Source organism: Podarcis vaucheri (genome assembly GCF_965113315.1).
Source record: "Podarcis vaucheri genome assembly, chromosome: 1".
Lineage (NCBI taxonomy): Eukaryota > Metazoa > Chordata > Lepidosauria > Squamata > Lacertidae > Podarcis > Podarcis vaucheri.
Window position 1 is genome coordinate 90586258 of NC_138759.1, and position 27986 is coordinate 90614243.

The 27986-nt window shown below is 41.2% G+C and overlaps 1 protein-coding gene across 1 annotated transcript; it reads left to right on the top strand.

Annotated features, from left to right (window-relative positions):
• The first annotated feature begins 1006 nt into the window (after positions 1–1006).
• On the top strand, positions 1007–27829 carry MAP3K2 (mitogen-activated protein kinase kinase kinase 2). Its single transcript, XM_082238437.1, has 17 exons — positions 1007–1818; positions 10078–10147; positions 10464–10582; positions 10933–10973; positions 12770–12869; positions 12980–13093; positions 14197–14284; positions 14848–14978; positions 15831–15910; positions 16025–16092; positions 16805–16897; positions 18871–19077; positions 21639–21787; positions 22922–23053; positions 23248–23377; positions 24894–25071; positions 26711–27829. The coding sequence occupies exons 2-17, from the start codon at positions 10144–10146 to the stop codon at positions 26934–26936; spliced, it is 1860 nt and encodes a 619-aa protein (XP_082094563.1). The 5' UTR covers positions 1007–1818; positions 10078–10143; the 3' UTR covers positions 26937–27829.
• Positions 27830–27986: the final 157 nt, after the last annotated feature.

Consider the following 27986-nt stretch of genomic DNA (forward strand, 5'->3'; position numbering starts at 1 on the left):
TTCCTGCACACACGCGCTCTCCCCAGGCTGCGTCCTAGGGGATCGAACCCGCGATCCAAGGACGGGCAGAAAGGCAGGCAGGCAAGCACTGCCCCAAAGAGATCCACAAGGCGGTAGGGGAAACTGCGCATGCTCCTTCTGATAATCGCTTTTCGCGTCATCGGCCACTGTGTGGCGAGCGTCGCTCGCGAGGTACGGAGAGCTCTGGATTGTGCACCACAGAGATAAGAATAGTAGAGAAGGCCATCATTATATCGAGACGGAGAATTTCAGGGTTCGCACAAGAGTGTGTGGGGTCAGAAGCGAGCGCTGCCCATAGAAATCAGTGGAGAAACAGGATTTTGTAGGAGGTGAAGCTGAAGTGAGAAGCAGGGCTGACTTTCCACTCAAGGCCGCCTAATGCAAAACACCCTTCAGCTCAATCTTATTCATTTGCCTCCTCAAATCAACCTGTCAGGCCAGCTCCAATATGCAGTCGCATGCAAAAGCATTATGTTTTTAAAACTCTAATTACTAAAATAAATATATTTAACAATATACACAAGAAATCGGGACGTGAACAAGATAGAGTATGAAGTTCTGACTTTTCTACCTTGTTTGAGGAGAGCTCTAACTATATTAAAATTGTGGCTTTCTCCATTGTTAGAAGGAGAAAACATTTACAATTAACCCGGAAATTTCTTCGTAGCAAAATCCAGTTTTACAAATATACGATTCAGATCAATTTTAGAATGGAAATGCCAGTTAATTTCTTTGGATCCTGCAACTTGCAGACTTGTGAGTCCCAATCAAGGAAGTTCTGCTTCTGTACTGTATAAGAGTTGCGTTTATCCTCAGTTGGTAGTTCTCTGACACAAAGCATATTTATTTCGGCGCTGGATTTATTTTATTTTATTTTTTTACATCTTAGAATCCCCAAGACCTCCAGCGCTGTCGCTCTGCACTCAGAGGAGATAATAGATGCCGGGTTTCCTTTTTATTTTTTCCCCCCGACAGGCAGTTGGACGCTATGGGAAGACGGGGTGGGTGTCCTCAGACGTCACCGGAACTACAACTCCCATGATCCCTCATTATTGGCTACGCTGTCATGGGGCTTGCTGGGAGTTGTAGTCCTACGACTTCACCGGGTTATAAAAGCTATCCTTTTGGGAGACTCTTTCTCCGAGCGCGCTTCTTCAGGCCACTCGCGAGCCCCTTTCCGAATAAAGTCTCCGTAGGGGGACGCGGCTCTTTCCCTCCTTCGTGCCATTTATTTATTTATTTAGGCGCGACGTGCGTCGTGACGTTACGACGTTCCCGTCTTGTGTGTGTACGGGAGTCACGGGCTCCTGCGTGGGGGGAGGCGGAGCCTGAGGAGATCTTGAGGAGGAAAAAGAACAGGGGTTGCTTGTGAGGGGTGGGGGTGGGGGAAAGGTCTGCTCGAATAGGAGACGGGCACCGGGTTGGGGTGGTGGGGGCTCCTTGCGCGCTTCTTTCCCTTCCCCCTCCGGCCCCCGGGTAGCGCAGGGGAGAGTGAAGGGGGGCCGCTGCCTCATTGGCCACTTCCACCTCCCCCCCCCGGCTCTTTCTGTGGGTCTGTCCCCCTACCCCCGCATCGACGTGCTGCTTGCCCCCTCCCTGCGGAGGGGGTGTTGCTGGGCCTGCTGTCCCCCCCCCGCGCTCCTCACTGGTACCCGGTGAGGGGTGAGAGTGGGTCTGACCTCAGCTGAAAGCCAGGATCCTGGACCCCTCCGGTGTTCGAGGCCTGGAGCTGCCGGCTTCTGGGGGGGAGGAAACCCTCCGCCTCCCCCCCCCCACTTCCTCGTCTCTGCCCCACAGGTAGGTAGTGTGCACGCGCGCGCGTTCATGTCGCCTGCTCTGGTGTCTGAGGAGATGGGGGAAAGGAGGCTCTTGCTCTTGGTGTAGGAGACCCCACCCCCCTTTGGAGCTCATAGCCATGCATGTAACCTATATTTATTATATATGATATATTATCTTTATTTCTAGTGGGTCACTTTTCCTGGTTGCGGTTGTAATTGGGAAAAGCCAAGTACCGAAAGTCTCTGGGGATTCGGGGTTTGGGAGGACCCTTGAGTTGTCATTGAGGAAGAAAGGGGAGGAGTAAATTGTGGTTTCTTTCTATGCCATCCTGCGTGTGTGTCTACTCAAATGTAAGTCCCGCTATCAAGAGTGTGGCTGGGATTTTGGCATGTGTGTGTGTCTTTGGAAAGGAGGTGAGGTTTGTGAGTTCTCTAAACCATAAGGCTTGGTGTAAGCATACTTATTTGGGAATAAGTCACACTGTGTGTACATTTATCTGAGAATGGAAAAAAGGTTTTTGTATAGCGTCTTTTTGCTCTGCTACCACACGTGCAAAGACACATTTCCAGCAGAGGAATCTGGTTTCAACTGCAGAGATGAGGTATGGAGAGAGAGGAAATAAGCAAGAATCCACAAGATACTTGCAAAAGAGCATCAGGTAAGAAGTAGGCCACAGTTTAACACTGTGGTTCAAAAAACAGGATGTCAGCACAGATTAGGCTTGATGTTAAAATGAGATATTGATTTACTAGAAGTATAAAACGGGGTTTTAATCCTGATTTGGGATTTTATGGAGGAGTTGGTGCAGTTTTGGTGGCCATGTTGGCTAGTGACAATTTTCAGTGTCTAGTTGTGGAGTGTAGTTAGAGGTTATGGTCAAGTTGAGTGACTTCTACTGTCAAGGAATATTGGGTGAATGTGCTGTTTTTTATGTGTTGCGGCTTGTAACTTGTACTACCCTATTAATGTCATTTTACTTGAGTTCTTGATGTTGTGAATTTATGAGAATTGCCTATCAGGTATTTTCAAGAGGGAAAGTGAACAAAGAGCTCCTTTTGCCCTGAGTTGTGAAGTGTGGAAATACATGCAAGGAATTTATCTAGCTTCCGTTCTTACTTTGCAAACAAATTCTTCAGGGTTTGCCACAACATTGTTGGTTAGAAGATCAAAGCTGAAAGATGCTGACCACAACTTAGTGATATTTGTGTTTCATGCTTATTTTCTGTTGAATGGCTAAAAAGGCTAGTGGAAGTTCACTTTTGGAATAATGAATTTTCATAGAATACTGTATCTGTGCTCTCTCCACTCACAAATCCCCCTGGAATTCCCCCACATTAACCCTTTTCATTCCCACTCTACGCAACTGTTAAGCTCACTTTTCATTTTCCCAACCTCATTTCAGAAGCCACCTCTCCTATTCTGCAACCTTGCTTTGAATGCCTGTTTTCACCTTCATCCCCATATCCATGCCTCCCTCTCTCTTTTTGTGCAACCCCTGCACACAGACCACCCCCATAGTAACCTCCTGTATCTTCCTCCTCCAAATACATTGCATCCACTAACCATCCTTTTCACCTTCCATCCAGTTATGACGAAGCCATCATCCCCTCCTGGGGGAGCCTTTTATTCCTCTGCTTTCATCTTCATCCCAACTCCCATGCCTCCCACTCCCTCCTTCTTTGCAACTTCCTCTGCACCCATTTTCAACTTCACCCCTTTTTCTTACCTCCTCCTTCCTATTTTTTTCTAACTCTGCCTTGCACACAGACCACCCACCAATTCCATGCCTTCTCTTCTCTCCTATTCTGTAGCCTCTTTTGCACATATACCCCATGCTGATATGCTACTACATTTTTAAGAGGAATAGAATTTTAAGAGGAAGTATGCTAGTTAGCTTGTGTTGATGGATGTTGTACATATATGGGTGTTTGCTTGTTAATAAAATATATCTTCAATTACTACATTGAATCTGTAACTCCATGGGACCAGAAATACATGGGACCAGACAACACATGAGAACAGAAATGCATTCTGTGAAGGTACTATTGAATATCTGAGGGCTCCACATTTTTATCTCTTTCACATGAGGCAGACCTGAGGGAGATGCTTAAAACAACCAATTTTCCCCTTTCAGTTTTCTCCCCTTTTTCCTGTACTCAAACAATGGCAGAAGCTTCAGTAAAGCAGGGATGTAAGAACACTGAGGGTTGTTGTTGTTGTCTAAACCAATTTTAACAAGGAGAAATACAAGAGGTGGGTACAACACATAAGCTAATACCAAAAAGCTAACACAACAGAGCCTTCCCTGACTCTTTTCTCACTCTACTCAAACTCTATTTTCAACTGCCACTCCCCCCTTCAGTGCTGCAAATTTGTGACTATCAGTTGTATATTTTAATTTAGGAACAAAATTCAGTTTCATGATCATAATAAGCTGAAAGATGTTGCTGTCAGGGCAGAAGCATATAGGATAAACAACTTAGCAATGTTTTTTGGGGGGAGGAAAAATAGTATTTTGATTCTTGCAATTCCTTGCCATGTTAACTTTACAATATTAAAACATTACAAAAAGGGTTGTCATTCAGACTATTTTCAGCCCAAGTAAATGCTGATGCAGACTTCCTCTAGAAACTGTAAAATTGTGAAATGATTTAATTATCACCTTGGTAGAAAATGACACTTATAAAATAACTCACAGAACACATTTAACTTGATGCCAAAAAGCAAAGAAGTGGTTAGCAATGTAGATGTAAAGTTTTTTGATGTAAAAAAAAGAGAGGTCTGTATAGCCAGAACCATTAAACCATTTACAGTGGTACCTCGCAAGACGAATGCCTCGCAAGACAAAAAACTCGCTAGATGAAAGGGTTTTTTGTTTTTTGAGCTGCTTCACAAGACAATTTTCCCTGTGGGCTTGCTTCGCAAGATGAAAACGTCTTGCAAGTTTGTTTCCTTTTTCTTAACACCGCTAATACAGTTGCGACTTGACTTCGAGGAGCAACTCACAGAACGTGGTGTAGTAGCCTTTTTTGAGGTTTTTTAAGACTTTGGTGATTTTTGAAGCTTTTCCAAAACTTTCCCGACACCGTGCTTCGCAAGACGAAAAAAATCGTAAGACGACAAAACTCGCGGAACGAATTAATTTCGTCTTGCGAGGCACCACTGTATTAGCTGAACATTATTGCTCCCACCCTCTTGTACTCTGCATAACTTGCTACATTGGTTGGTATGTGAACTGAGCTATGTTCAAGGTATTGGTAATTGACAGATAAAGCCTTGAACTACTCAGGGCCAGGTTACCTGAAAGAGCTGTTTGATCTCTTAGCTAATCAACCTGAAACCCTATTGGTGATAGTGGATCCTAAAGATTATTTTATGGCAGGGGTGGAGAATCTGCAGTCCATGGACCTATTCTGGGCCACCAAGCCACTCAGTTTGGTCTTTGAGGCCATTTCAAGTGAACTCTGCCCAACTGTCCTACACATGATGTCATTTTGATGTCAGGTGTGGGGTATGTAAGGGAACGGTTTGACCAAAAGCACCTTGGCATACACTGCCAGTTGGCAGTGCCAGCAACACCCCTATTTTACAATAGTTCCCAAGTGCCCAGCTATCAACTAGTTGTTGGGTGCTTGGTAGCTGCTGTACAGGGGGCTTTGCCAGCCCTGTGTTTGGTGCTCAGGTGTCAAGCCTAGAGCTTGCAAAGACTTTGGGCTAAGCTTCCGGTTTTGGCACTTGACAGTCATCTGCTATCATTATGAAATCAGATGATTTATAGATGGATTGTCCCTCCCTTCTGTCAGAGTTGACTTGCAGGAGTGGAGGGTGATAAAGATATGGCCCATTCGGCCAAAAAGGTTCCTCACCATTGTTGAGTGATGAATTGGAAGGGGGCATTTTGTACGCTTGGAAGGCCCTTCCCTGTGCAATCTATCAGTTATCTGCTTGAAGCCACACCTTGTTCAGGCCTCTCCTGTCCCCTAAGGCTGGACTCTGTCTCTTTGTATCTCTGTTTCCTGTATGTTTATGATGGTGTTCTTGTGTTTTATTGTTTGTTTTTATTGATTTTATGCTGTCTTTTATTGTATATGTGTACTCTGCTTCAAATTTTTCTAACGTTAAGCAGTCTATAATCCCCCCCCCCAATAAGATAAATAGTATGGGGCACTTTTTTCCTTACCTGTACCAAGAACAACTCTCAGTGATAATCTCTATACAGCCTTGCCAGCTAAATAGTGTTGGTGTTATGAAATTCTTGGCTTGCGAAGAGAGTAATACTTAAAATAAAATAAACAGTTTCAACTTAATGTGTGCAGTGCTGAAGACTACCCAAATCCATGAAAGTTTCTGCTTATCTTCAGTCTTAATTGTTTAGGCAGCAGACGGGTTTCAAAAGCGTTAGGAACAGAGGAATTTCATAATTCAACACACATGTTCTTTCTGACTTTAAAATATCCAGATGTTTCTGTTGTTCATTTCAGCCCATTTTTTTTAGTTTTCAAGATTTGTTTTTTGCAAGAGCAACCTGCAACACAGTTTTGTAGTGTGGGGTGCTTTAGTACAGCATCACGGCTACTCTATTCTCCCCTACCTACCCCTGTATATACGTATGCAGTGCCAGTATTCTATGGCTACCAAGTATATTCAGCCCCCATTGGGCTGTTCTGGAGATTAATTTCCTACTGATGGTTTCCCCTCTAAATATTTGTTTTTAATTTATGAAAACCTTGGGGTTCTTTCAAGCCTGGTGAAACCTCCTCCTCCTCTGCATGGATAGTTCCAAAGGGCTGTCACTTAGCTAATTTTGATTGCTATTAGTCTGTATAAATGCAGTGTGGAGTATGGACTGTTTCTGTTCAGGGTTCCAGCCACTCTGTCCCATTCTCCTCTCTGCCTCCCACAGGTCCCCCATCTAACAGTCAGTATTCTGAGCAGAGGTGGCAAACACACCTTTGTGCTGAATCCCAGATACATTAGAATCTTGGATTTCTGTGAACAGCTCTCAGTTCTGACCCTGGGGACACTTTAAATTAGTTTATGTGTATGAACGAGGAAGTGACCTATCAAGACAGTGAAATGGCCTTGTCGATCCATTTTATATCTGTGTCTTTCTCTGGCCATTGCATTCCCGCTCCCACATAGTTTATAGTTGTTGTTTTTCATGACAGTCAGTCAGCATTTTGTGCCCTATGGATAGGTTTCAGAATTACCTGGTTTGGTTTTCCAAATGGGAAACCACCAGTAGGAAATTAAGCTCCAAAATTGTGTTGCAGGTTGCTCTTGCAAAAAACAAATGGTTTCCCATCTAAATAGATAGATAGATAGATAGATAGTACTCCTGCAATCTTCAGGGTTAGCTGGTTTCTTTTTGTGCATGGGTAGTGGTGTTTCAGCTACTTTGTGTGAGTACAAAATACAGTGGTACCTCGGGTTAAGTATTTAATTCGTTCCGGAGGTCCGTTCTTAACCTGAAATTTCTTAACCTGAAGCACCACTTTAGCTAAAGGGGCCTCCTGCTGCTGCTGTGCCGCCGGAGCACGGTTTCTGTTCTCATCCTGAAGCAAAGTTCTTAACTCGAGATACTATTTCTGGGTTAGCGGAGTCTGTAACCTGAAGCGTATGTAACCTGAGGTACCACTGTACTTAAATATAGTTGATATGATGGGGAGAGAGATGGAGGTAGACAGAAACATACATATGCAAACCTGCTGAGAAAGTAAAATGCGGAGGTGCTGTTCCTGTACATGCATGTAGCAGCTTCTTTGAATTGTGGCTTTAGTTGGTTCGGATAGGAACACATATATAAAACCAGACTTTCATTTGCATTGCAATCATCTATAACAGAAAGCTGTTGATATTCTGCATTGGTGTCTGGAGGCAGTATTGAGCAGGATAAGGGCTAATAAATTGAAACTTAATCTAGACAAGACAAAGGGGTTGTGGAATAGGGGTTCATCCTGTTCCAAATTTGACAGTACTCTCCTTGAAGAATCACGTTCACAGTTTGGGTGGGTTGTGTGCTTCTGAACCTTGCTTTGTACCTGGGTGCTCAAAGAGCAGTTGTAGCCAGGAGTGCCTTTGTCCTGCTTAGCTGGTGTGACAACTGTGTCCATTTCTACGAGGTCGGACCTGGTCATGGTGACCATGTAGACATAGTTGCATCCAGATTGGATTATTGAAGCATACCTTTCCAAAGTTTTTTGAAACTAGTTGGTCGAGAATGCTGGCTTGTGGGATGATGTTACACCTGTCCTGCCAGGCTGCACTGACTACTGATTTGTTTCAAAGTATAAATCAAAGTGTTGGTGACTTACGACCAGGATACTGTGGACAGCCCCCTCCTGTATCTTCCTGCCCTCACCTTAAGATATTACTGAGATGCTCCTCTCTATGTCCTAACTGTAAGAACAGAAGGAAAGCCTGCCAGATCAGTCCAAAGGCCCGTCTAGTTCAGCACCTTGTCACGGTGAGCTGCCTTTGAGAAACCCACAAACAGGACCCAAGCACAAGAGCACTCTCCCCTTCTGTGGTTTTTGGCCACTGGTATTCCATCGCATATTGCTTCTGACCACAGAGGTAAAGAATAGCCATTATGGCTAATAGCCACTTATCTTCCATGAATTTGTACAGTTCCCTTCTAAAGCCATCCAAGTTGGTGCCCAGCTACAGTATGATGCAGGCATGGTTGCTAGGGTCTAGATAAACATCCTTCTCTGCAGCTACACCTAAATTTTTTAACACTTGGATACTTCCCCCTTTTTTTACAGTGTTTCACTATATGGCAAAAACCTTTTTGTTTGGGCAGGTATTGTTTTATCATTTGGGTAGATTATATTAATCTCTATTTTAGCTGCTACAACTTAGCTCTCTTTTAATTATATTGTGTTAATGTTTTAAAAAGAATTGTATTTTATTCTGGGTTTTAATTGTTAGCTGTTCTGAATGGTGCATAGGCGCCAGTAGGGTGGGAAATTTATGTTTTATTGTATTTGTAAAATGTATCTGCTTTTCACTACTAGTAGGCCCAAAGTGTGTACAATGTCAATAAAACAACAAAATTCATAGTAATGTATCAATAAGACACACCAAGATAAACACAATCAGCATATGCAAGTAACAGTGTAGCAACCTACAACGATGTTAACTGCACACTTCCGGATTTAAGTTCGACAAATGAGCAAGTCCAGAGGATAGCTGTCTTCCATAGTGTTTCATTTTATTGTTGAATCAATCTGATTTTGGGTAGATCTTAACTTGGTCTTCTAATGTTGGTGGACACTGAATTTTCAACAAATCCTGTGAATTGTCTATTTCAAGCATTGATGGCATGTGATGGTCTGTTAGTACTGATTAGTTTGCTTGAATTTATTTTTTCTGCTGGTTCTGATTTTAATTTTTATGGATGCATGCTTTTAGTATTCTATGGATTTGCTCACTTTCCCTATGGTTTTCAACTTCATTTTTTAAATATTCATACATATAGTCACTCAGGTTATTTTGAGAAAGGTGACTAAAATGTAATAAACAATATATGCCGTATTTTTCGCTCTATAACACGCACCCGACCATAACACGCACGTAGTTTTTAGAGGAGAAAAATCCGTAGGCATGCCACCCGTAGGCATTTCCTCCATAACACGCACAGACATTTCCCCTTACTTTCTAGGAGGAAAAAAGTGAGTGTTATGGTGCAAAAAATACGGTAATTATTATGACAACACAGTTGTAAGTGAGCTTCAGCTTTTTACTTCTTTAGAGGAGAGTGGCATTTACTTCACAAATATATTTCATCTTTATTAAAGTTTACCACCTCTGTTGCCCCCCCCCCCACCTTGTGATCCCTACAGTCATATCTGTCCAGACAGGTTTCTTTTATTATTTTAGTATATGATTTAAGATCAAGAAGAGGTTAAAACAACAACAGCTTTATTGTGTCAGTACAGCCAACATAATGCTTCTCTGCTGCATGGTAATTTGGAGGTCTGAGAAAGGGACTGTGGTTTGCAGAGCTATTATAATACAGCAAAAGCTACAACATTGCATTGTTGGCTATTCACGAACAGTAGTCAAGTAATTCCTATAGTAGTCTTCATCCATACTTCTTCATGAAAAAGCTGATGGGAAAGGATGTGGCTGACCTGTAACTAATTTCCAGTGGCTTATTATATTTAACATTTGGGACATAGCAATCTTCTTTTTTTATGCCTGTAATCATAGTCCTTTCTGAACTGTTTATTCTCTTCATTGCTGTAATTTATGTGTTTGTTTTTCATATAGGCAACAGAAGTGTTCTAATGGGAGAACCATTCTTCTGAAGTAAAGGTTTGCTGGCTGGCTGCAGCTATGGGTGAGTTCTTGGGTTCAACTCAGTTTAGCTCAAGTACATCAGCCTTGTGTTCATAATGCAAACCATCATTGAAAACAGGAAATTTTTGCAAGTGTATATTAAAATTTGGAAATCTATGTTAACAACATAAGTTAGAATATAAAGTAGTTCTTGAGACATTAGACAGTCTGAATATATATGAGTTAATAAAATGTACAACCAGAACAATCTTCAGATCCTACTTATTTTATTGGAGGTATTAAAAATAATAAACCTTGTTTTCAAAGGCATTTTATGGATAGTGGGTACAGATAGTTCTTTTTTCCTCTCTAAACAGATGAGCAGCAAGCTTTGAAGTCAATCATGCAGGATTTGGCAGTCCTTCATAAGGCAAGTCGCCCTCCATTGCCTCTACAAGAAACAGGGAAAGCAAAATCATCTTCACCGAAAAAACAGGTAATCCTGTAATGTGTTTGTCTTACAATGAAGAATGTGTTTCTGCATTTGATGTGAGTGATTTCCACTTGCTGGGAATGTTCCACCTTGTGGTGTACATATTTTTGAAATTATGAGGTAAATGAAAGGGATATAGTGTTGCAGAACAGATCTTAAACAGATGTGTCCTGTGTACTAGAGTAATGCATATCCCAAATTCCCACTTCCCAATAGTTTTTCTTCCATTGCCAAAGAATGTTGCTTCAAGTGTGTGAGAATATTTGTTGGCCGTCTGCAATCCAGGGAGGAATATTCACAAATAATATTTATTCCCAGCTTTGTTTTCTAGTATGTGTGTAATTCTTTTACAGAATGATGTCCGAGTCAAATTTGAACACCGAGGAGAGAAAAGGTAAAAAAAGATAATCCACAAGTTTCCAGAATCCATTCTGAATGTTACATCCAGTTGATGACCCTCGGCAGATGGAAGGCTCTTTGATCCAGTGGAATGGGAATTGAGGCAATATTTAATAATTCCCCCTAGAACTCCCACATCTGCTACAAAGGGTTACTGGACCCTTCAGAACAGTATGGACCAGAAGGCCGGTTCCCTCATTGCGAGAAGCAAAGCTACAGGGAACCAGGCAGAGGGCCTTCTCGGTAGTGGCGCCCGCCCTGTGGAACACCCTTCCAGCAGATGTCAAGGCGATAAACAACTACCTGACATTCAGGAGACATCTTAAGGCAGCCCTGTTCAGGGAAGTTTTTAACGTGGGATATTTTATTGTATTTTTGGTTTTTATGGAAGCCGCACAGAGTGGCTGGGGAGGCCCAGTCAGATGGGCGGGGTATAAATAATAAATTATTATTATTATTATTATTATTATTATTATTATTATTATTATTATTATTATTATTATTATCGACTATAGAATGGGGGTGTGTGTGCAAAAGGAAGATGACTCTTTAATGATTACTATGATCCCTGTTTCACTGACTAAAAATTCCACTGAATCAAATTGTCTTCTGTCAGTGAAGGAAAACTAGTTGGATGCAACCCATAATATTTTGTAGCTTTATGGAGTATTGGCAAAGCTTGATAGAGAATAGAGAGATGCCTATCCAATGTCAATGTTTAGAAAAGAGAAACTTAACAAATGTGCTAAAAATGCATGTATATGTGTGAAATATATATGTTGCTATCTTTTGCTCCTAGAATAGAATAAGGAGCAATATATCTTAATAAAATCATTTATTTTGACACATGCACACCCTATAATACTCCTGCATTGCAGGGGGTTGGACTAGTTAACCCTTGGGTCCCTTCAAACTCTACAATTCTATAATTCTAATTACACATGCAAAGTAAGCTCAGTTATGGCATCCAGCTACTCCTGAATCCCAAAGAAAATGGGGGAGCCTTTATGCACCTGCGTGGTTTGTGATGGTCAGCTAGTTTCTGTTTCTGCTGAGTAAATTACTAATGTTCAGAGAGATCAAACCTGGAAAATGATCTAGCTTCTGTTCTTGTGCTAAAAACTGACTTCAGGTTATTTTGGTGAACAAATTTATTCTGTGTTAGTATTTCACCTCAAATGACTACACAGCACGTATTTCAAATCTTAAAGATAGTTTGCCTTTGGCATAGGAATTAATTTCCTAGAAACTCTTGGCCAAGTTGATGTATTGCAATTAGGAGAGTTTTACTTTAATGAGGTATTGACTCACATAGTTTAAGCCTGCCGCAGATCTTAAATAAATCATTTCTAAGCATGACTTTCTAACTTTAGAAAATCTTATAATGGCTGATAAAATCTATCTTCGGAAGCTGATTAGCTCGTTAATTCACTGTGCAAGCTGCAATTTGACTTTTTCAGCTGCAGTAATTATTTGGTGTAAGGTGGGTTGAAACAGTATTCCGGAATAGTGCAATAGTTTACCTAGCAGCAATCATGTACATTCAGTGATTCACTTTACGGAATGTGGGGTTATTAATTTGGGTGCTGTTTTTGACTTTTCAGTAAATGCACTTTTTAATAATTTGATTTTTAAGAGAGAGTGTGACACCTTATGAAAACATGCTTTTATCCCCACCCCCGGTATGTCACTGTTCCATGAACAAAAATTTAACTTTCATCATTGTCATCAATAGCTACTTGTTTTCATGTTGGTGGATTTCCCCCCATATACCTATACCTTATATTACAGAATTCTACAGTTTCCTAGACCTGTCAAGCTAGAAGATATTGCATCAAAAGCTAAAGTTGCCTTTGGACAGTCAATGAATTTGCATTACAGCAATAATGAGGTAAAATAATGGTTCTTGAATAGTAGTTGTTTGTGTTATTCCTTAATCACATCAGCTGTGAGTAGGTTGCATTGTGACCTTGTTCTGTGTGTATATTTTTCTGCCTATAGCTGGTGATCCCATTAGCCACACAGGATGACCTGGACAAAGCGGTACAGCTTCTTGATCGAAGTGTTCATATGAAGAGTCTCAAGATATTGCTTGTTGCCCATGGAAACACACAGGTGTGTACATGTTATTTATACAGATGTGTATGTGTGTGTATTCAGATATCATATGACACAAGTGAACTTTCTGTGTTTGGGGCATGTCCACATGAATCCGAATCCATTGGTCTGTTTTGAACTAGCTTTGTTTGGTTGTTTGTGTGTTATCTGCTCAGGTGAAGAAATCCAGGTGGCTGGTTTTCTGAATCTCTGTTCAGGTGTTCATTATGAGGATTAACTTAACACATGGGGATTAGAGAGCACCACCCGAGCTCCACCCTCTTAGGTCACACTCAAGAAGGTTCCCTGAGGTCCTAGCGTTCCAAAATATGTGAAAGCCTCCATGAGTAAAGGAGGCTTCATTAATGCAGATAGTTGCATTTGAGCCCACAGAGGGCAGCAGGGAAGATGCAGAGCTAGTGTGCTCATTCATGGATGCTTCCCTCCTCACATTTGAATGCCTGAACAGGGACGAGAGTCTATGGAGGGCATGAATTGCTGTGGCAACACTGGATTAGGCAGCACACTGCTGCTTTTATAAGTTGCAGACTTTTGCTTATTACTACTTGCCTCGCCAAAGTAGTGGGAAGGGGTGATGTAGACATGACCCACGTCAATTCAAAGACTGCTAGCGACTGTATTTTTTTTATCTGTTAGTGCTGATAGCTGCCATGGATGCAAAAGTATTTTTTCATGGGCTAGAACAGGCATTGGCAAACTCGGCTATCCAGATGTTTTGGGACTACAACTCCCATCATCCCTAGCTATCTGGACCAGTGGTCAGGAATGATTGGAGTTGTAGTCCCAAAACATCTGGAGGGATGAGTTTGCCTATGCCTGGGCTAGAATGATGATAAAAGTAGAATATTACTGACAGAAATAGAATATTTCTTCCCAGTTTTAAAATACTCTTTTTTACATATTTTTAATCTTTGAATTCCTTTGTTTTTGTAATTGGCTTTTTGAATTTGTGGTCCGAAAAGAGCTGCTAAGGTTGTGTAGGCACGGCAGCAAATAGCACCTGTCCTCCTTAACAGTCCATTCACCGAAAAGTACAAGAGTGGGAGGATTTCTTATTTTTTTTAAGGGATAAATAAACTGCTCCATGCTTTCACCTTCAGAGTAATACTGAGCCTCTGCCATCGCTGGAAGATTTGGATAATACAGTTTTCAGAGTGACTGAGAGGAAAAACAGGCTTTCTGTAATAGGTAAGCAAACTTCATATTCCTACAGTTTTGAGTTGGTTGGGTGGTGAGTGGAGGGAATCAATATCTCTCAGTCTAATATACTTCACAGAGTTGATGTGAGAATTAAACTGAGGTCAAATTTGGAGATACAAATGTAATAAATAAAAAGGTAAGCACTGTGTGTAGGTGAGAGAGAGGAGACCAACGCATTGAGTCCTAGCGCAGTGTGACTTTTGCACCCCTCTTCTCCCTCTGTAGCCCCTATTCCCTCCCCAAATCCTGGTTGGGAGGGTCAGGAGAACCCCCAGAACAGCAGCAGGCAGAGGACAGAGGAAATCATTCTGTCTGGCAAGCCGAAGTACTTGTGCTGACAGAACAATCACTTAAGTGCGACGTTGAACTGCACTTGGTAGACTATCTTTCTACCAAGAGATAGTCAAACCTTATTTCTTTTGTGTGCCTTGCAGCATCTGTGGGTGTTCAAATAAATGTCACATGCTTTGATACTAAAATCATATAAGTAGATGATTCTTGCTGGTAAAAGGATTTTTATAATTTACTCACATATTTCAAAAAATCCACAGGTTATTATAGTCGCGACAGAAGCTCTCCCCCTCCAGGATACATTCCAGATGAGCTGCACCAGGTGGCCCGGAATGGCTCATTCACCAGTATAAACAGTGAGGGCGAGTTCATTCCAGAAAGCATGGATCAGGTGAGTGTTTTCTTTCATTTTCTCTTTAGGGGCTACTGAATTAAGGGGCTGCTGCATTTCCTATAAAAGGGGCTACTGCATTAAGGTTTTGCTGTTTAAGATCCTTTGTTACCTTCTTTGTTATCTTGACCTAACGGCTAACAGTCGACCATGGTGTAAAGGCCAGGGGAGATGCAGCTCTCCCAAAGGCAACTCTTGGTACAACTATATATGCTATGATCCTTCAGGCTTAGCTAAGCAGTGTTGCAAGTGGCAGAAAGGGAAGGAAAAACCTCCCTCCTTTTCTTCCTTCATGCCCCTGATGCTGCTGTTGTTACTGCTTGCAAGGTAAGTGAATGGGGGGGATATGTTTCTTGGGAGGGTTTCAGGGAGCGATGTGGGTTGGTGAATATTTACACAGGGACATTTTTCTGAATTACCAGATTTATTCAGAAAAATGGAATGATATTTTTCTCATTCCCATCCCCTGAAGATCTCTGATAATTTACCAATAAATCTGAGGTGAGCTTGAGAAAATGTGCTCATCTCTAACACCAACACTTAATTATGCCCGGAAATGAACTGGTAGCCAGTGTATCTCCTTAAACACTGGATTAAGGTGTTCCCAGTATCCAAATTTGTGCTTGGCTAGTGTCTACTTAGCTCATCATACAGCTACTGGGTTACTAACAGAAGTTTCTGAGACATCTTCAAAGGTAGCACTATGTATAATGTGTTACAGTAAGCAATCCAGAATGTTAGCAGAGCGTGGACAACCATAGTCTGTGTTTCCCTAGCTTGTTGCATGTTGCCTATGTATGTTACATCCTTGTAGTGATAGTTCTTCAAACTTTCTTGTATTTTTGTTTCCAGATGCTGGATCCGTTATCACTGAGCAGTCCTGAAAACTCTGGCTCAGGAAGCTGCCCTTCGCTTGACAGCCCTTTAGATGGGTAAGAACCACATAATCTGCGCTTCTTTCTGCTGTGATCTTTAAAACAATGAGGTAACAGAATTCAGGTAGTGCTTTACACAGGGATGTAATAGTTCAGTGTTTCTACTTATAGGGAGAACTACCCAAAGTCCCGGATGCCAAGAGCCCAGAGCTACCCAGATAATCACCAAGAGTTTTCTGGTAGGTAAAACAAATGCGTACAGTTTCCGATGCTATCCTTACAAAATCTTCTACTGTAACTTCATTGTGTGTCTGGATGTATGCATAAAGTTTAACCTAATAACATTTTATTTGTTTTTGAGGCTGTTGTAACAGTGATAAAAGTATGAAAAGTAGGAACAACCGTATGTTCATTACTATTTTTTGAAACGCTAGTAAATCAGTATATCAGTTGAGATGAAGCATGCACTTATAAGCCGCAAAAAATCAGTGGAGGCAGAGCAGAACTATCATGGCTAATAACTATTAATAGCCTTAACTTCTATGAATTTGTCTAAATCTCTTTTAAAACCATCCAAGTTGGTAGTCATCCTGTGGGAATGAGTTCCATAAGTTAACTATGTGCTGTGTAAAGAAGTACTTTCTTTTATCTGTCCTTGATCTTTCAACATTCAGCTTTGTTGGGTGTCCTTGTGCTATGATAGCAGGAGAAAAACTTTGTTCTGTCCATTTTCGCTATGACATGCATAATTTTACAAACTTCTGTTTTGTCACCTCCTACTCGTCTTTTCTCTAAACCAAAAAACTCCAAATAATGCAGCCTTTCCTAACAGGGGAATTACTCTGTCCCCTTGATTATTTTGCTTGATCATTTGACTAACTCACTTAACTTTTTTATCCAAACCCAAAATAGCCTATTTGAGAACAGGAACTTAATTGTTTTTTCCTTTAGATTATGATCTTCCTATATTTGAGAAGTTTGGCAAAGGTGGAACTTACCCTCGAAGGTATCATATTTCATACCACCATCAAGACTACAATGATGGTAAGTTTGTGGGCCCCTTAACACTTTCGTGAAAGCTTCCCCCCCAAAAAAAAAACCATAATGCACTTTCCTATCCAGAAGGGAGGAAATTTTAATATTAAGTTGTGTGTGCTCTGCAATACAAAAAGGTATTTCTTGGTCTCCTTTCCAAGTTTGGAATGTTCCTTAATTCTTGATCTGTTGTATGCAACCATAACAGTGTGTGATGAATTTAGGAACATAATTAATTTTCATGAATTTTCTGGATGGCCTAGAGGCGGAAATCACTGTTTGAAAGAAAAAGAAAAGGAACCTAAATGTAGGATTGCTGCTTTAGGAACATAGGAAGCTGCCTTGTACCAAGTCAAACCCTTGGTGCAGCTATCTCAGTGTTGTCTACCCTGACTGTGCACTGTTCTCCAGGGTTTCAGACTAAGCTCTCTCTCAGCCTTGCGTGAAGATGCCAGGGATTGAACATGATGTCATTCTGCATACAAAGCAAATGCTCTACAACTTCGCCACTTTCATATTATGTGCGTGTTAGTAAACCCCTTTGAATTAGGTGGAATTTAATCCCAAATTAACTTCCATTGGCTTCCAGCATAACAAATACAAATATTACACAGAGGCAGCTGAGCCGTGTTTCTTGCCGACGACTTAATTGTGGATTCTGCTTTTTAAATAACTATGGGAAATTTTCCGTTGTTTCTTGTTACCCACGGGCATTATCGTATCTGAATCTCATTACAATTACTCCCAGTTTTAATAAAGGTAACAGTGTACTATATTTTACTGCATTGTACTATATTTTTAAAGCCATAGTTGTCTTTCCACAAAAGAAGTTCTCTATTTGCAGAAAGGGCTGAGATCCTGCGGAGTCTCGCCCTGGAGGAAAGAAGGGAGAGAGGGGAAGGCAGTATTTGCAAATTTTCCACTGCAGCCCCCAGCACCACCCCAAGTTCTATTCCAGAATGGCCCTCAACCCTTCGAAACAGCTTTTCAGGGGAATGCAAGGGGAAGGAATGAGTGGAAACTACCTTCATCTGGCAGGAGTGTCTCATGAGGAGAGATCTATTTCCTCGTTGTCACAGAGGAGCATAGGGCGCTGTCTTATCCCAAGTCAGACCTTTGGTCCATCTAGCGCAGGGATGTTTACCCCAGTGGTTCCCAGTCTTTTTTGATATGGCAACCCACATCAAAATTGACTTGGTATGGTGCCCATTGATTTATTATCACATAAATTTAGGACCTTAGGTCCTCATGCATTTTAACAAGTTTGCCAGTTTTATAGCCGTTACTTGAGGTATCTAGGCAAAAATTTCCATAACACTTTTGAGCTACCAGAAGGCGGTTTGCAAGTGCTGTAATGCAAAATTTACTCTTTCCCATGTTCAGTTACAAGTTTCAACACAGCATTATGATAAAAGTTGTAAGAGGTATTCATCCTACCAATGAAGGATTATAAGCAGTAATTATTTTGGGCTTACTTATAACGCCCTTGGCCAACTTGTACAAGCCTTGTGCCCCACTTGCAGGTTGGAACCTACTGGCTGAGAAACACTTGCCTGCTGACAGGCAGGGAATCACCAGGGTTTTAGATAGGAGACATTTTCCTGTACATGCCATCAGAGATTGAATCTGGGACTGCCTGCCACTGAGCTGTGGCCTTTCCCCAAGTTAAGTTCCTCCTTCCACACAGAAAAAGTTGTGTTAAGAGTTGGATCCAAGTCTGCTGAATGTGTACAATCTTCCAAGAGATGGTGCTAGATCCATTTCCTTTGGAAGGTATTTCCTTATTCCTCATTCATCCTATGCACTTTTCTTTATTTCTTTTTTAATCTAGAGGTAGCATGCTCTGTTCATTTGTGATTGCCATTGAGGTAGAAAAGTGTGACTCCAGCATTCAGTTACAGTCCTTTGCTTCCAGTGGAATGTACAAATGGAAATAATGTTTCATGGTCCTGTATTGTAGGTTTCTTTGTTCATTTCTGCAGGCCGTAAAACTTTTCCACGAGCTAGGAGAACCCAAGGAAACAGCTTACGATCCCCAGTTAGCTTCAGCCCAACTGATCACTCATTGAGTACAAGCAGTGGGAGCAGTGTTTTCACTCCAGAATATGAAGATGGGCGGATGCGAAGAAGAGGAAGTGACATAGACAATCCTACTTTGACAGTCATGGATATCAGTCCGCCTAGCCGCTGTAAGGAAAAAAACTGCATATAATGCCATGTGACAGACAAGTCCAGTAAAAATAAGGTAACTTTAAAATGATTGCAAAAGGAATTGTTTTTGAGAGAACAATCAGACTAGCAAAACAACAACCCCATAGCAAAATATATATAGTGCAATACAAAACAGATTTCCTTTTCCATTCCCAGTTGCTGGACATGGCTGAAAAGTAATAGTCACTTGACAATGTAATATTTTGGAATCTTGGGGGTCAGATGGGTCCCTTTTTTGGAAATTAATTTTTTTTATTAAAACCTATTAACACCAAATCTTGAAAAACAAAAACCTCTGAAACTTACTTCGTAAATTTTCTTTGCCAAATCATCAGTAAAATCCGTTGATGGCAGTCGCTGTCACGATCTTCTGGCATCTGGGCCAACACTTTGTTTCAGCATAAGACTCAATCCAGTATGGTTCCTCCATGCTAATAACAGCCAGTGTGGGTGGAAATGAATAAGGTACCCCAAATGCTTGACAGATTTTCTACCCCGTAGAAGTGCTGGACTGTACACAATTTTGTGCCATCGCATAGAGGATACTCTCCTAGAGGTGGTGATGTCTGATTTGGGGTGAACCCAAGCTTAGCTTATTCAGTTCTCTATCCCTATAGGTAAAGGTAAAGGGACCCCTGACCATTAGGTCCAGTCGTTGCCAACTCTGGGGTTGCGGCGCTCATCTCACTTTATTGGCCAAGGGAGCCAGCTTACAGCTTCCGGGTCATGTGGCCAGCATGACTAAGCCGCTTCTGGTGAACCAGAGCAGTGCACGGAAACGCCGTTTACCTTCCTGTCGGAGCAGTACCTATTTATCTACTTGCACTTTGACGTGCTTTCGAACTGCTAGGTTGGCAGGAGCAGGGACCGAGCAATGGGCGCTCACCCCGCTGTGGGGATTCGAACCGCCGACCTTCTGATTGGCAAGTCCTAGGCTCTGTGGTTTAACCCACAGCGCCACCCACGTCCCTTCTCTATCCCTATATCCACTGGTTATTAACGTCCCCAAGGTGTCAGTTCTTGACATTGTTAGTGGGTTGAACCTGCTTGGCTTGAACATGGCCCTCTTGTTCTCATTTGGAAATGCTTCAGGAGAATGGCCTATGGTGCCTGGAGTGGTCACTCCATCCACCCTGTACTAAGACCAGCCATGGCAACATTTTCATCGATCTGAACAAGGCAGCTTTTCGGATCTTCATTTATTTGCTTGTCTGATGATTGTCTCAAATAATTTCTTTTGCTATTATTTTAAAGTTTGCATGTACTTCTCCCAATCTCTACTGGACTGCCTGCGTGCCTGTTTTTCTTTTCAATTACTTTGAGTCTCTTTGTCCCAGTGAGTTCCTGTGCTGCTATTTGCGTGTTAGCAGTTTACACCTACAGAAAAGTAGGACAAGAATGACTTTCGTATAAGCCTCCTGGCTCTTGTGAAGCTGCAGTCAGTGGTGTTCGTGGGTAGAGCCCCCAGGACTGTCCTTGCTGGAAAACCCACATGTAAAGCAGCCCCCTTCAGACTCACCCTGATCACGCATCAGCTGGAGTTTGTGCCCGACATGCACAGTGACACTGAGACAATGGAGCTCAGCCTGTGTATTCCTGCTTGTCCCTTTCTGCATTCCTACTGAATGCCTGCAGAGGGCCTATGTATTGCATGTGCCTAGAACGGCTGGCACAGACATCTCCCTAAAAGTCAAATACACACAGGTATCTTGCATTACTAGCCTCTAGCACTTTTGAGGGAAAATTGGTAATTCTAAATAGATACACCATGGGCACACCTGGGACATTAGGAGGAAATGTTTCAATACATTGTCCCTCACAAAAACTGTGTCATATTTAACAAAAAACTTTCCTCACACCTGACAGGGTAAAGTTACTAAGTTGAATGTGACCGAGCAACTGTAATGGTTTGTTGCCCTAATTGAGTACATTGCTATCATAAGCAATTATTTAGTTTCAGTCTGTACTAGGTGCCTCCTCAGTCCAAAGTAATCTTTTGTGTGAGATACTTTGGACTGAAAAGGCATCTGGTACAGACTGAAACTAAATAGTTACTTAACTATTAACTAATGTTCTATCCTTAGATGCATGGATAAGTTTTCAAGAGACATCAGCAGCCTGCCTATTAGTCACACTGCTGTGCTTAATGAGTATTTTCTTTGAGTTTTTGACAGATGGAAAATGTTTAGCATTTTTACAACATGCTATGTTGCAAACTGCTCAGGGAATATTTATTGATGCACATTTACTTTTAATAAATAATATTAATAGCTTAATGATTTTTCTGCCAGATAAAGTGCCACTTTTTATTTTAAGTTAATTTTGTTGCATTAAAGTGAGGAATGCAAGAGTAGTTTGTGGCTTGCATTCTTGATCATTACTAAAGATTGTTGTCTTAAAGGTTCTCTTTAAATACTTACGTTGCAAAATGCAATGTGTGTATGTATGAATCCTTGCTGAAACATTCCTTGAAGTTTTGATCTTCTGATCCTTTTTCTTTGAGTAATAGAAATTTATTGTTTTCATATTCTGTTTTCAGCCCCAAGAGCTCCAACTAACTGGAGACTAGGTAAACTCCTGGGACAGGGTGCATTTGGCAGAGTTTATCTATGCTATGATGCAGATACAGGACGTGAGCTAGCTGTTAAGCAAGTTCAGTTTGATCCTGACAGCCCGGAGACCAGCAAGGTAAGAGTACTGGTTATGGTTGGTTGATTGTTGTTGTTAACCACTTTTCACACAGAGGAGTGTCCCAAAGCAACTTACAGCATAAAATACATTAAAACTCAGTATAAAACATTAAAAAAAACTTGAACATGCTCATCCAGTAATATGTGTAATAGTAGGACAAATCTTACTTACCTTATTAACAGGATGAGCATTAAAAGTTAAAAAAAAACCTAATTCTCTTTCCCGATGTTTGAGGGCAAATGCTTTAGCCTGGCACCTACAAGCAAACAATGATTGCACCAGGCTTACTTCCCGGGGGAGAGTATTCCACAAATGGGCAGCCACCACTGCAAAGGCCTGTTTCTATGTTGTCTCCCTCTGCACATTCCTTGGAGGAGGCAGAACAGGACCAGGAATGCAGTGTCCAGGTAGCTTCATATATGGAGAGGTGCCTCTTGTATCTGTTACCCAACTACTTCCAGAGCCAGTGAGGCAGAGTAGTTAGAGTGCTGGACTGGGACCTGGGAGACTAGGGTTCGAATCCCCACTCAGTCATGAAGCTTACTGGATGTGACCTTGGGTCAGTCACTGTCTTTCCCTACCTCGTAGGGTTGTTGTGGGGATTGAATGAGGAGGGGGAGAACCATGTACAATCCACCTTGAGCTCCATGTAGAAAAAAGGTAGGCTATGAATGCAATCAATCATCAGTCAATAATATTCTGAAAATTCCCTGTAGTTTTATTTTTGCTGCTACAAGGTAACTTTGCCATGTGGACATTAAGAAGAGGTTGAAACCCAGGCCACTGTGCAGTGAAAATAACAGAATAAGGACTCTTAAATTGCTCAGGTTCATTTCAAAGGGACTTGGAAAAGTCCAGTCTTTATATAAGAAAATGGTAATTTTATGTGGTGTACTAGATAAAATAATAAGTACTGTCCAGTTTAGCCACGCTTATTTAATAGTTGGGGATGGTGGGTTTGCTAATTCCCCAAGTTCAAGGATTTCTAATAGTGAGCTAAAGGATGAGCCCCAATGTGGCCTTTGGAAGTCTTCAGTTCCAAGTGCAAGTTAAATGATGTGTTTATTGTTGTTTGAATCAAACCTGCTTGTCAGATTCTGTTAAGGCTAATGCTGTGCTCTTGCGTTCCAGGAGGTAAATGCACTTGAATGTGAGATTCAGCTTCTGAAAAACCTTCTACATGAGAGAATTGTTCAGTATTATGGCTGCTTGAGGGACCCTCCCGAAAGAACACTCTCTATATTTATGGAATATATGCCTGGGGTAAGCCAGAGATCTGGATATAGATAGTAATTTAATGTGGGCTAGTTAGAGTTAATGCCAGATAGGGGAAGGGTTCTTAGAGGATTGCTTCTACAAACTTGTGAAACATTTTTAAATGCAGCCATTTTTCATGCAAGAGTGACTCTACTCTTAAAAGAGGCGCTACAGTATTCTTATTCTTCCTTTGTCTGTAGGGCTCAATTAAAGATCAGTTGAAGGCATATGGCGCACTCACGGAGAATGTGACTCGGAAATATACCCGGCAGATTTTGGAAGGAGTTCATTATTTGCACAGTAACATGATTGTACATAGAGATATTAAAGGTAAGAATGGGAGAATTGTTGAAGGTGTGCACTTACCAAACAGTAGATAAGTAATGTGGTTAGAAAAAAATAACAACTATTAACTAAATGCCAGTGGTGAGCCAAATCTTTATGATGAAAACAAGACAATGTTTTATTCAATGTTCTTCTTGCAATTAAAATATAAATATATCTGTTGGTAGTTTACAATGTTTCACTTTAAGACATCATTTCAAGTAAGACTGCTAGAAAATTCTAACAGACTCTCTCATTCATATTGCTTTGTCAAAAAATTCTCAAAACATCTCCAAAGCAGTCAGAAGATGAAACAACTCTATCATGGTACCAACAGGTGAATCTTTTCCATTTATTCATTGTGAATGCTTTTCCAGTACAGTGATACCTTGGGTTATGAACTTAATTCGTTCCGGAGGTCCGTTCTTAACCCGAAACCGTTCTTAACCTGAGGCGCGCTTTTGCTAATGGGGCCTCCTGCTGCTGCCGTGCCGCCATTCCTCAATTTCTGTTCTCATCCTGGGGCAAAGTTTGCAACCTGGAGCAACTACTTTCGGGTTAGCAGAGTTTGTAACCCGAAACATTTGTAACCCAAAGCGTTTGTAACCCGAGGTACCACTGTATTTGGAATTTCAACCACAAAGATTGGCAATATTTAGTGTTTACACAGTGCTTTTCTCAGTGCCTAAAGAGCTTCACATATACTACGATGCTAATGTGTAAAATGTTCCTCGTATGCCAGTATTATCCCCATATTGCTGAAAGAATAACAGCTTGCCTAAGATCACCAACAAGGGAGTTCATGGCTTAGTTGCAGTTTGAGTCTGGCTCATAGTCCTGAAATGGACACTGCACCAAATTCTCAAAACAGCCATACAGTGGTACCTCGCAAGACGAAAATAATCCATTCCACGAGTCTCTTTGTCTAGCGGGTTTTTCGTCTTGCGAAGCAACCCGATTAGCGCTATTAGCGGTTTAGCGGCTATTAAAGGCTTAGCGGCTTAGCAGCTAAAAGGCTATTAGCGGCTTAGCGGCTTAGAAAAAGGGGGGGGGAGCGAAAAAAATCGCAAGACTCGCAAGACGTTTTTGTCTTGCAAAGCAAGCCCATAGGGAAATTCGTCTTTCGAAGCGCATCGAAAAACGGAAAACCCTTTCGTCTAGCGGGTTTTTCGTCTTGCGAGGCATTCGTCTTGCGGGGCACCACTGTATACAGTTCCAAAGCCCAGGGAAAACAGCATGGCAAATGCCCCAGGCTCACACACCTCATGACACATAGTAATTTTATTTCTACTTCCTCATCCTGTCTCCTCTACCTTGGCCTGCTTATGTGGGTGAAGTGCCAAGACACCCTGGATCATTTCCCAGGAAGTGATCTGTGTACACAAATGTATTAACTTGTATGCAAGGGCCACTGAATCAAACATTGAATTCTGTGTTGAGCAGATGTATGTGTAATGTCATGTAAGATTCTGCTAGCCTGCTACCAGATATACATCAAACCTTATCTTTCTGTGTTTTGCAGGTGCAAATATTCTCAGAGACTCTGCAGGGAATGTTAAGCTGGGCGATTTTGGTGCCAGCAAGCGGCTTCAAACAATTTGCTTGTCTGGTACAGGTATGAAGTCTGCCACAGGAACGCCATACTGGATGAGTCCAGAAGTCATTAGTGGAGAAGGGTATGGGAGGAAAGCAGATATCTGGTATGTCTATGCTGTTCCAATGAAAATCAGTTGTACAGGGGTCTTAACATTAAATGGTATGCTTGACACACGTGTGTGTGTGTGTGTGTGTGTGTGTGTGTGTATTTTCATCTACTTAGGACACACTGTTCACAAATCTGGATTAGAAAGTTATGAAGAAGTGGCATAATGATATGGCATTAGTAAGCAGGGCAATATGACTGGTCAGTTGTGTACAGATCTGTGAAAGAATTCAGGTAATACATGTGAGAAAATGATCTCTGGAGGAGCCTGGGATGATCCATTGCCTTTTTGATACAGCTCACAGGCTCCCATTTTTTGAACTGATGCTCTGGTATGGCTTGGGTCTAGACTACTTCATGTTACAGGTGGGGTCTCAGATAGTATTCTTCCCTACAAACAAATGTATTCCAGATTTTTTTCTTTTAAAAAAGCTAGCATATCATGGAGAAAGCTTAGTTTTAACTCTTCACTCTGACATTTTATTATTATCGTTTATTATTATTATTATTATCATCATCATCCTGCCCTTTGTCCTGCAGGAGCCCAGGCACTTACACAACACGATAATAGTTACAATGATTAAAACATCTGAAATTCTCTATAATATAGAAAAACATAAGCAGTAATAAAGAACTGCTGAATCCCCAGACAATGTTCATGTCCTAAAAGCTTGGGCAAGCAAAAGTGTCTTCAGTTTACAGCCAAGTGTCATCAGTGTGATAAACAAATGCATTCTACAGAAAGGGAGTCCCAGGATGCAACTACTGAGAAGGCCTTATCTCAAGTCGCCATCCCATGGCCCATACCATTGTTGGCATCACTTGCATTTAGTTTGGATTATGTTTCTGAAAGGAGAATTAACGATGTGCTTCTAATAGATTATTCTAGCTTCAGAGACTGCTGTGTGTGAGTTTTCTTTGTAAGAAGATTTGTAAGTTCTTTTCTTGCAGTGATTGCAGCTATTTCCTTGCTTTCCAAGGTATTTTATGTCATTTTTCAGAAGTATCTCACAAAGCGTTTGCATAAGATGATTACAACAATAAGCATCGAAAACCTTTCCACATTAAAAAATGCAGTTGTTTGTTTTGAAAATGCTGTATGCCCTTTTTCTCGACAAGGGCAATGTGGCTCTCTTCTGAAGTCCCTGTGAGTGAGTTGTCTGGCTCAGTCTGAAATTTCAGAGGAAACCAAAATGCACAAACTGGAACAGCCAGTTCTAAAATTGAGGGGCAACTTTAAATATTGAATTAATGTAGCTCCAGACTTCTTATTCTAATTTTCTTCAGTACAATTTCAGTCTCCCAACATTTTAGAGATTAATCATTAATTTAATTGTAACACAAAGCACTTTTGCTGGCCTATGGTTTTTAGGTAAATGTGTCTACAAGTGTACAAACCCTTTGCGGTGCTGTTGGGTAATTAAGTTATTATAGATTGATCATTAGATCTAGCAACAAAATTATTATGTTCTGATTATTGGTATAATACACACTACTCCAACATGTGAAAGAAATGCAGTCTTTTGAACTGAATGTAAGTTGTGCTCTTTAGATATCCCTGTCTGCTTACTGCAGATAGTAGAGATACTTACTAGTTTATGTGACTTCAACTTGCTTTTCATTCTTGACTGTTACAGGAGTGTAGGCTGTACTGTGGTAGAAATGCTCACGGAGAAACCACCTTGGGCAGAGTTTGAAGCAATGGCTGCCATCTTTAAAATTGCCACACAGCCAACCAATCCCCAGCTGCCACCTCATGTCTCGGACCACGGTCGGGATTTTCTGAAGCGAATATTTATTGAGGCCAAATTGCGACCATCCGCAGATGAACTGCTAAGACACACGTTTGCACATTATCACTGATGGCCTGCTTCAACCCAGCTGTCACCTACTGCATTTATTTTCTGACTGCACTTTTTTTTACACAAGGTTGAGAAAAGACAAGGGAGAAGTTGTTTCTCTTGATTCTTTATTTCATATAGATTGTTAATAATCTCTGCATATTTACACTGCAGATTTCGTTCCCCATTTAGGACTTAAGATCTTTTTGTTTTGGTAATGTACTGATGTGGTTCGCATAAAGCACTTTAGTACATATTCATTCCTTATTTAAGGGGGGAAAGGCAAGTTATTGGGACTGCCAGGAATTGTGTGTTAAGGTTTTTTTTCCTAGCACTACTGATTAACTCAGGATGCAGGAAAAATATACATGTTGTTAGCAGATATAGAAAAGGAAAATGTGTCCAGTTGTTCTTTGTAATATGTAGATAGATGCCCTGGGAGGTTTTGGTTGTGTTTCAGCTTTGACATGAGGCTCATCCACAGTATTGGAAACAGGTTTAAAAGCTGCAAACTCAAACTGCCGACCAAGTTGATTCTGGAAAAGAAATCTGACTAGTGCATCGCCTGCAACCAAATGTATATTTATAATTTTAAAAGAATATACAGGAGGGTTCCCTAGCTGAAGTAGTTCAAGAGTCTTTTGAGTCAAGTAGTTCTGATGTGTGAATGTTCTAGACCAGGAATCGTAGATAAACAGATTACTGTAGATCCATAAACCTTTACAGTTGAAGAACAGGCTTCACATAACGTGCCACAAGTTAGTTTGCTTAATCTGCTAAGAACCACAATGAGTTGTGCTGGACGGGGCCTCTGGTGGCCAGGGTGAAGGCTAGTTTCTCTCTTGATAATTTTCTGTTCTGCATCCTTCATGCTGTCCCAACTGGTCTGTCTGTTGCATAAAATACTTAATGAGACCCAGTCTTCCTTCCTTCCTTCCTTTATTATCATGCTTACGATGAAATTTTAAAGTACTTGAATAGGTATCAGTGACAAAATTAAGCCGTTACCATTTATGTTGATGCTAAACAGAAGTCTTTGTGTTAAGTACATTTGATTTAATAATCAAATAGT